The 10,577-nt window shown below is 38.3% G+C and overlaps 1 protein-coding gene across 5 annotated transcripts; it reads right to left on the bottom strand.

The window, feature by feature from the left end:
• Positions 1-3,251: 3,251 nt before the first annotated feature.
• On the bottom strand, positions 3,252-5,665 carry LOC111383739 (peptidyl-prolyl cis-trans isomerase 9-like). 5 transcript variants are annotated; one of them, XM_023007884.1, is made up of 4 exons: positions 5,454-5,665; positions 5,242-5,345; positions 5,093-5,154; positions 3,252-4,094 (listed from the first exon to the last, which is right to left on the bottom strand). In XM_023007884.1, exons 1-4 carry the CDS (start codon positions 5,472-5,474, stop codon positions 3,991-3,993), a joined length of 291 nt encoding a protein of 96 aa, XP_022863652.1. In that variant the 5' UTR covers positions 5,475-5,665; the 3' UTR covers positions 3,252-3,990. The 5 variants fall into 5 exon arrangements, 2 of the variants coding, with proteins under 2 accessions (XP_022863652.1, XP_022863657.1); XM_023007889.1 differs by having other exon boundaries at positions 3,252-4,940; XR_002700789.1 differs by having other exon boundaries at positions 3,252-4,985; positions 5,093-5,345.
• Positions 5,666-10,577: the final 4,912 nt, after the last annotated feature.

The raw sequence follows: 10,577 nt of genomic DNA on the forward strand, positions 1-10,577 counted from the left end.
ACCTTTCGTTTTTTGGCCCATTTCATCCATATCTTTACATTTTCTTGTGGAAAACATCTTTTTCATCATTTTTCTCAATAAAAATTTATAAAATGACAAATATACCATTCTATTTAAATTAAAAAAAAAAAAAGAACAAATTGCAATCATAGTTCCAATTTTTTAAAAAGTTCAAAAGAGGAGGTAGAGATGAGAATTTTTTATTTTTTTATTTGGAACTACGATTGCATTTAATTCTTTATTTTTTTTATTTAAATAGAAGGGTATTGTTCACGAAATTATTTGTTTCGATTTAAAATCCACCGGAAGTGTACTGTTCGTTAACAAGTAGTAAAATGGACTATGAGTCCAAGTATCGATCCCACAAAGATTGAATTAGTTCAAATTAACCTATTATGAACTTAATCGAAATACGAAAATAAAATTGATGCTTTGTACTTTAACTAAAAAGATGTAAACTTTGATAGAATTATGAATGAAAAATTATACTAAATGCAAAATAACTTGGATGCAATTTAACTTGAATTTATGGAATTAATGAATATACTAACACACTAGGATCACGAATCCCCAAGCAATACCTGTTCAATTTTCAATTATGCAAATTTGACATACAATTCCACTAAAAATGAATCAATATTCCTATTTTAATTTAGCAATCTCTCTTGAACAATGTCAAACCTATCCCAATATATGATTTGACTATATTTCTATGACGAATACCAATATACCGAAATGCATTATAAATTCATGAATATCCAATAATTCACACAAGGCATAGAGGTATATTTCTATCCTCTATCAGACCCTATGATGATTTATACTATGTGGAACCTATTTTTTTCTTTCGAATGCATAAAACAATCCACCACAATCATATAATTACGTGCACAATAATCATATGAAAATAAAAACATAATAAATCAATCAATTCCGGAACTTGCATTTAAGTACGTCAAAAAATCCAAATAAAAAATCAAACGTAATATTACAAGGTTCATCGATCTCCTAGCAATGATAAATCTAGCCTAACATGCTAAAAAGAAGAAAACATAAAAATATTTAAAGAAACGTCATCACCCAAATCAATTTTCAATCAAATCTTCACTTGGTACGATGTTATCCTCTTGTTCTCTTCTCATTTTTCTTTCAAAATCTCTCAAAAAACTTGTCAAAACGGCGTCCCCTACGTTCTGGTCGATTTTTTGTTTATATAGGACTCTAAAAATATTGTTTCCATAAGAGTTTCGGCAGAAAAAGGAAACTGCAATTTTACCCGGGAATTGCTTTATGCAGTCGCATAGAGTAAAAATGTTGTGGCCATTTAGTTTCGGTATGCCTCTATGCGACTGCATAGAGAGTAGCACAGTCACATAGTGCTACCAACTATGAAAAATATTCATTTTGGTCCTCCTACTTGAATCCTTCACTTCTTGGCATCTTTTCTTCATTCTTTCCATTCAATCATCCAAAGATATCGTCAATTGACAATTGGCTTAATCAATTTCTCAATTTGTTCATCGGGTCAACTTTTAGATGATTACACCTTGGTCCCTGAACTTTCACTTTGAGTCATTTTAATCATTTTTCGCGTCATGTTCATCGTTGTTCCCTACAATTCACAAATACACGAGATTAAGTCACAATTCAATCATTTTGCTCGTTATTACGTCATATTTGTGACCTAAATAAGTGTGCAAAAACACACATATCAGGTATATTAGTCATTTTATAGCTTTTTATTAAGCAAAATGATGAAAATGATGTTTTGTATAAGAAAATGTAAAGGTAGGGATGAAATGTACCAAAAAACGAAAGGTATGGACGTTTTCCACAAAAAATCATGAAAGGTAGGGACGTTTTGTGCTAATTACCCTTTGATGTTTCATATTCACATTAACTTTATTTCAAAAAAGTATACATTCATAAACTTATCTCTCATCCATCAGTTGAGCTTAGCGCCTGTTCGATAGTGATTATGAGACTCACTTCTCGCTAACCATCAGTTGAACTTAGTGCTTGTTCGATAGTGATTATGAGAATTGATTTTTTGATTGTTAGAGAGAAAAGTGAGTCTTACGTGCGAATGAAGAAGAAAAAAATGACGGCTGAAATAGTGAAATAACGATAAAAATTTAATTTTTTGGAGTGAAAAATTACAACCAAACGAGAGCCTTAGTCAGACAACTGACATGTTAATTACTTACAGTACATCACAAGTGTCCAAAAATTTTAAAAATATAAAAGATAGAGCTTATAATATGGCATGCTGAACATGTTTGACAAGTGTCTTTATTCAACATATGTCATGTCAAACATGAATACATCATCTTAATAAAAGTGAGCATGATTTAAAGCTTAAAATCAAACAAATTAAGGAAAAATTAGGTTTTCAAATTTCTTTAAGCAGTGGAAAATTAGATAGAAGAAAAGCTGTTAGATAGTGAATAAAGTGATGAAAAGGCACCAAATTGAAGTTGGGTGAGCTTGAATTATATTTTTTTGTTTTCTCAAAAATAAATTCGGAATCACAATAGGTTAAGCAAATTAGCCGAACAATATGATTTCAAGCTTGAGTGTTTCCATCATCACTGGAATGGCAGACTCCTCGCAAGAACATGCTCGTCTCTAACTGGACGCGATCTCCACCAACGTATCGATGTATACCACCTTGAGATTTTATGGTTGTAGGCCAAACATTGGCTGGCAACTGTGCTCTTGTTGTGGAAAAACGGAGAGGAAATCAGTGTGTATTCATCTGTTTTGTCTGACCAGAGGTTCCTATTTTCTAGTTAGATCCCTGAGGCTCTATATCAAGGAATTTGTGGCTTCCATTTGTGGGTGCTACACAACTCATTCTACGCAACCAAACATGTAGTGTAAAATCAATTATCTCTATTAAGAGAAATTTCTAAAACTAAAAAGAATGTCCACAAATTTTATGTAAAATTTAGGTCAAATCTTTATATGTTGGTTAATACTTTTGTAATGTAGGCCTTGATACTCAATGGCGGATGCATAATGGGGGCATGTTGGGTCGCGTGATCCACCAACAATCAAAATTGAGTTTTATTTCTTTTAAGGAAAATAAATTAAACACATCGGCAGCCAACTTTATTCAACAACCTTGTAATATATCTCTTCTTCTCTCAAATTATCGATCCACGAGCTATTATATTTGTTTTCACTAGGAATTAATCCAGAAATACATAATTTACAGTAGCATAAAATATGAGTCTGAATTGCCACAATTGTCAAGCCATGAGAATGATAGATTTAAAAAAAGATAATTGAGAATTTCAATACATTAATGTGGAGTAACTACATTCGAGCCTATGGTTGGCAAATTGGCCACAACTTTTTTGCAAGTTTGATTGTTGCCCCTAATTTAAAATGTCTACGTCCGTCATTGTTGATACTTCCAATCAAACACTACATGCCAGGCATTTATGGTGTCTGGTGAGTGACCAAGACACCCTCGTTGCACACCAAACAAGAAATAGGCTCCCTCCACCTCGCTCATTCTAGATGAAACAAGGAGTGAGAAGCAACTAGAAGAAGGGGGAATAACAGCAATTACATGGCAAATGGGGGGAAAAGTAGTTAGGGAATAATTGCTACAAATAAGAGGGGAGGGAGGCTCAGTAGAGTAGGCAAATATTGAGTGTGACCAAGTTTTATAAGTTCATCTATTGTAATTGTTCTTATGCAATACAATCAATATTCTCGATATTCTCTATTCTTATTTTCTTCTTGCGAAGTTATATCAAAGTGGTATCAGAGCACATTCGATCTAATGGCCGAGAAGAAGATAGAAGTCAGAGTAGAAGCAATAGAGAAGAAGCTGAAGGAATTGAAAACGGAACTTCAATGCTAACCTGGACTGGAAAGAGCAGTGGAGTACTTAACTCAATAGTATGGCCAAGACGACACAATCACTGGAGGCAATTCCGAAAGATGTGGCGTTACTGATTAATCCGAAGGCAGCCATTAAAAGAAATCTTGAAGGTCTGGGACTGCAACATAGAGGCACAACCAAAGAAGAGGAGGAGATGTTGAAGTCTCAGTTTCTTCTCTACAGGACGTTTCTGAACCTGGAACGCCATCTCCAAACAGACAGGAGAAGATGAAGACAACAAGTAACAAGCAGAAAGAAAAAAGGGAAGAGTTCACAAATCATGTTTTTAACTATGCATAATTCAAAATTCAGGTTACAAGTTTCATTAATGCAAAAATCTGGTTTTAACTAATTAATTAAAAATATTTATTAAATAATGATAATAAAGTCACATATTTATTTGCTGGTCACATATCATTAAATTAATTGTCACAGATTTTTTCGAGCTCAGAAATCAAAATTTTGATACGTCACAGATTATTTCGAATTCACAGATAAAAAAAATTATAGGTTACAAATGGTCACAAATTAAAAAAATTATAAGTCACATGTCACATATTTTTAAATTTGATATTCACAGATTACTTTTTTAGTTACAAAATGATAGAATCTTAAAGTCAAGGATTAATACAGTCACAGAGGACCAAATAGTTGGTCACAGACGCCAAACACCCAATCCCGATCCACCATAATACCTGGTCACAAACACTATCCCGGCCACAACACCATCACAATCGTCGCCGCCGCTGCCATCCCCTCCCGACAAAAACAAACCAACACACACCACCAAAATTGCCACCATGATGGCACCAACCGAACAACATATATAATTGGACACAAATACTACCAACACCATTGAAACCAAGCACCGACTTACCATCATTGTAGCAACATCGCGCTAGCACCTACACCACCAACAATTCAACCACGCCATCAACACCGTCACCAGCCATTCATCTCCAAAACACCACAACCACAATCACCCCTGCCAATGTAAGCACCGTCGCTACCATCACCAACACCGTCGTCCTACCTAGATTCACTGCACCACCATCACCACACCATAAAAGGGTGATCTATAAAAATCCTACATAAATGAGAAGTATTTGGAACCAAAAGAAAACATTAATTTCAAAATAACCAATTGCAAGGCACACTCTAAAATTAAAAAATACATTTTATTAAAAAAAATACCCATAAATTGATTTGCCACCCCTGCCAATCCTAGTTGGATCCCCACCTTGCAATATAAAATCCTGAACTCCAATATCACATAAAAATTATCAGTTCAAAATTAGAAATGTTTACATATACAAATATGAATAGCGATTAGCTATACAAACAAAGAGATCTTAATGATTCTGTGGAATTTGACGTTATCGTAATAGCCTCTGCGAGCCAACTCTATGAAGTTCTTGCAAGTCTTGGGTGCATAGTCGTAGTACATCTACCATATTTTCATGAATTTTTGTTTCATCAATTAGGAAAAAAAATATAACAGTAGAGCATGAAAAATGTACTAATACAGATGGATTTGTGTGAAGAAAGTAGTCACCTCAACTGTGAAGGAAGCCATGGAGGTCTGGAGAGTGACCTTTGATGGGCCACCATCTTCACTCACCCACGGATCTCTTCTCTCTCTCTTAGTGCCATTGCTTGAGAATTGAGTGTGCCTTGGAGGAATCAGGAATTTTCGACGACGATTGTGATGGAGAGATGGGAGAGACTGAGAGAGAAGAAATGGTAAAGAGAGAAATGGTTAGGAAAAAAATGATTAAGGTTTGGAATAATTTGGGAGAATATTTAATATTTAATTATTATATTGATACCTGATTTATGAATAGTAAAACTTCAACCTTGATATTTGAATTGTAATCTTTAAACATCTGGAATTATGTAATTTTCCTAAGAAAAAATTGTGAATGGGCTGACAATTAGGGCTGAAATTCAAAAGGTAAAAGAAGTGGGCTAGTTTTGAAGATGGCCTAGCAAGTGGACTGGAAGGATTCACTTAATAGAGATACCCCTTTTTTGGTTTAGTGGGAACTTTTTCTATGATATTATATGATAGAATACAGAGGTTGATCATTTGAGTGGGATTTTTTTTTGTCGGATTTCACTGTGGAAGGATAGAATTAAGCCCTTGTTTGAGTCTCATTCCTTGGGGGAAAAAATACAATTTTAAACAGTATTTTAATATCATTTTGAACACACATTTTTTAATGAAATAATATTACATGCAAATCAAAAAAATTTCTTATCTTCAAGTATATATTTTCCATCAATACACTATTCAAAAATACATTTTTCCTCCAAAGTGGAGCTCGAACAAGGGCTAAGTATGTTAGGAAAGTATTAGTAAATGTTTTAAATTATAAATAGATAGAGATAAGTAATAAATAATGAGTATATTTTTTTGTTCTTTCAATATGTGTTATGTGTGAATGAAAAATGAGGTATTTATAATTATTTATAAACACGAGTCATACATAAACTAAAATTTATCCATTTTTTATCTATTCTTAAATATAACTAAAGAGTTTGTTAGAATTTTAAGAGGTGACTTTTTAAAATAAAAAGCATTTTGCATGTTGGAATATGCCTCCTCCATTAACGGAAATAATATAATATTCCTGAAAGATTACTATAATTAAATACTTTTTTAGTGAAAACCATAGAAACAACTAAAGAATTTGTCCAATATTATCGATATGCACGATTTGATTCGAATATGAATAAGAATTCTACATATAAAACTAAACAGTGTTTTTATGTAGTTATGGAATAAAATAAGAGCAAAATAGAATGTTCTAATTTTATTGGTTAGTGCTAAGTATATCCGTATCACATTTTAATTATACGAAGATTCATAATTTTTACGTATTGTCACACTCATGTTCCTAACTTTTTTTATTTCAACATTATATTAATGAGGTGTGAATAAAACACTACATGTTTTGGCTTCTGTTGACCCCAAAAAATGTTCTCAACAGATACCGAACCCCACCTGCGCACAAGTAAGCGAAGGTCCTACATGCTAAGACACGTGGACGGTCTAGGACGAAAGGATCAGGGGCGTGGGAGTAGCTCAATGACGCGGGATGAGAACGTTTGGAATCCGACGGGATGTTCGTAATCCGATTGTACAATAATTACCAATCGGTGCTCATGAATGTGCATGTAATTATGTATGAACTTGTATTGTGTTGTAAAGTAATATGAACGAGAGAGTAAAGTGTGGTTTCTTGTATTGATTCTTGCATTAGTCCTTCAATATTACACAAGGAAAGTATTTATAGTGGTACATGTGAAATGGCAGCCATTGGATGAGGTGGCACGTGGCCTCATCTCTTTAATTCAAATATCCAATCCTAGGCATCATCCTTGACTTGCTAACTTACTGCACATTTATTGCTTATGCAGAACCCCTATGCTAATGACAAGACTTGACATATACACTTATGACAAACGTTCCATCAATCATTCTAACAAGATCTTTATGTAGAAGATCTCTTGGGAGAAGTGATCACGGAAGACGTTCCTTCATGGTTCGGAGGCTTCTGTTTCGGCTTCGGATTCGGGGATTCTTCCACTCATGTAATACTTCCGCTTTAGGGCTTCGGCTATCTTCACAGGCCTCTGCATATGGGCCTCGGTCATACAAACCACCTCGGCTAGAGCACCACGTGGTTCAAATTGAGTGGGCCATAGGCCCAAGTAGGTTGGCCAAGTATGACAACACGTAACAATAGTCCCGCAAGTCCAAGTATAGTCATTTATGTAATGCGTGGACTTTAATGAAGTACAGCCAGTGGGTTGGGTAAAAATTGAAAGAATTTTTGAACCATAAATAATAGTCCTCCAAGTCCAAGTATAGATAATTATATCATGGTTGGAGTTAGAAATGAATTGTTGCGGGTGAGTGATGAAGAAGCTGAGGTGGTGGCATGAATTGAATGTGTGAGGCTTGCGAGAAGTGTTGAAGATGGTTGCGAGAAGTGTGTGGTTGGGGAACCGAACTTGCGAGGCTTGATAGCTGAATGTTGAAGATAAAGCCGAGGTGGTTGGGGAACCGAACCTGCGAGACTTGATGGCTGAATGTTGTAGATGAAGTCGAGGTGGTTGGGAAATCGAACCTACGAGGCTTGATGGCTGAATGTTGTAGATGAAGCCGAGGTGGTTGGGAAACCGAACCTGCGAGGCTTGATGGATGAATGTTGTAGATGAAGCCGAGGTTCATTGCCAATAATTGTTCTTTGGCAGTTGTGCCAATGATTTGATGTTTTGCTCATGTTTTCGAGGAAAGGTGGTTGAACCGTTGCGACTTCCAAGGCGCCTGCTGCCGCCGAATTAAAATCGTAATTATTAGAACAATTGGAGCTTTTAGAAGCAGACACGTTGGCTGAGGTGTGTGGGAGACACGCTTAAATCTTATGCGTAGGTTTGGAAAGCCGTTTGAATTCTACGCCTCGGATTTGATTTAAAATGAAGGGTTCAGATTGAATGAGTCTCGATCTGACGGTGGGGGTTCTTCCTGGCCCTTTATAAAAGGCGAGAGAACTCTCTTTTTCCGGATTTTCCAGCACTTGCAATCTGATTTCTTCTCTTTAGAACTTAAACATTCCGGGGTTGAGGCGAGTCCGTTCACTGCTTTTCCGGCACACTCTGTTTGTTTAGTTTTTCAGTAGGTATTTTTCACAGAAAATCCTCCTTTTACTGCGTTCTTAGTTATTTCTGAGATGGAGTCCACTTCAGGTAGGGAGTTGGTCACTGTAGCGTCATTAGGCCATGGGGTCAGTTTTGGGGGGGGATTCTGAGGTGGATAGGTATGCTATGACCGAGGAGCCAGTGGACTATAGCGAAGAGTGGGGGGCGACCAGGGTGCCTTCAAATATGACAGGGAAGAGGCTGGGGGAGATTAGGGAGAGGTACTGTGTGCCTCACTATGTGGAAATGTTAGTTCTCGAAGCCCATGAGCGGGCCTATTATCTGAGGCCCGGTTGTGTGGCGGTGAGTGAATACCTGTTTAAGGCAGGTATGTGTCTTTCTCTGCACCCCTTCTTTAGGGTGATGCTGAGAAACTTCATGCTGTCGTCGACTCAGGTTCTGCCAAACAGGTGGAGTCAGTTGGTCGGCTCGTACTTCCTGTGGAAGGAAGTATCACTTGGGGAGGACTTGTCTCTCCGCGTCTTCATGACCCTGTTCCAGCCTAGGGTAATAGGGAAGGAGTCGAAGGGGTAGTATTACCTAAGTCCTTGGGAGGCTTATGCATCGTTTGTGGTGGGACTGCCTTCTTCCATCAAGGGGTGGAAGGAGTCGTGGTTCTGGGTGCGAGGCAGGCGGCAGGCGGTGAAGTGGGACAAAGCCCTGGCTTGCATAGTACCGACCCAGTACTACGAAACTCGTGAGTCTCCCAACCCAAGTTTGTAATCTGTATTAAAATTTTTATTTTTCTAACTGTTGAAGCGTCCTTTGCAGATAGTAGTACGAAGTTCGAGCTGAGCAAGGAGGAGTTTGAGGTGATAGAGGACATTTACAAGAGACCTATGAAGTTTCGCCACTTCGACCACCTTATCGATAGAAGTCGCTATTTCCTCGATTTGAGCTAATGGCCTCCAAGGGTACGAAACTCCCACACTTGTATATTTTCATGTTTTCATTTTGATACTAACAAGCTGTATTTTGCAGACAAGTTTAAGAGGAGGGAGTACCCAGCTCCTGACATGGCGTCCATACTTAAGGCAACCTCTACTGTGAAGGCGAGGCCCCTAAAGTCGGGGTCAACTGGAGTCAAGGAGGTCTGAGGCAGAGTGGAGCGTCTCTCCAAGGACAGCACATCAAGGGCTTCCAAAGAGAGGACCCCCCCAGAGGCCAAAAAAGTCGAAGGAGCCTCGGGGGAAGGAGAAAGTCCCTGAGGAGCCAAAGAAGAGGAAGCTGGTGCACATCTCCAGCTCGTATAGCAAATTTGGGAGTTCTGTGTCCCAAGGCAAAGAAGCTGGACCGCCGAAGCTACTGGCAGCCGCCTCGAAAGCGGTTAAGATTGAAATGGAAAGGCGTGCCAAGGCTGATGAGGTGAGGGAGGAGGCTATAAGGAGGCAAGCTGAGGTGGCCAAGGTGGAGGCTGCCAAACAGAAACCTGTTCGAGTACAAGGGAAGTCTCCGAGCTTCCTTGCCGACAGGGAGGAGTCTCTGGCCCCAGCTTTGGTGGAGGCCCTGCTACCTGAGATCCGAAGCGCTACTAAAAGTTTTTATAAATTCTGGATGGATCGGTGGCAGCTACACGCCTCCACCTGTGATGCCACGGACTTAACAAGGGCTCTTGTGAGTCAAAGTGTTAGGACCTTTGGTCTCGCACTGGAGTGCATGGAGGCCCTTACTGACTTTCAGACGAGGACCCAGTCCTCTGAGAGGAAGGCTACCTCCCTTGCAGAGGAGCTGAAGGCAGCTAGGGACGAGGCTGAAGAAGCTAGGGCCCAGAAAGTTGAAGAATCGGCAAAGCTGGAGTCTGCCTTGGCTCAAATAGAGGCATTGAAGAAGGAGGTACATGAGTCCCAGTGTGAGGTTGCCTCCTTGACTAAGAAGGTGGAGGTTTCCAATGACCACCAGAAGGTGACAGCTGAAGCCTTGGAGAAGGCTAACAGGGAGCTAGCAGGGGCCCAAGATGCATACAAGTTCATTG

The sequence above is a fragment of the Olea europaea genome, chromosome 3, assembly GCF_002742605.1.
Source record: "Olea europaea var. sylvestris chromosome 3, O_europaea_v1, whole genome shotgun sequence".
Taxonomy (NCBI): Eukaryota; Viridiplantae; Streptophyta; class Magnoliopsida; order Lamiales; family Oleaceae; genus Olea; species Olea europaea.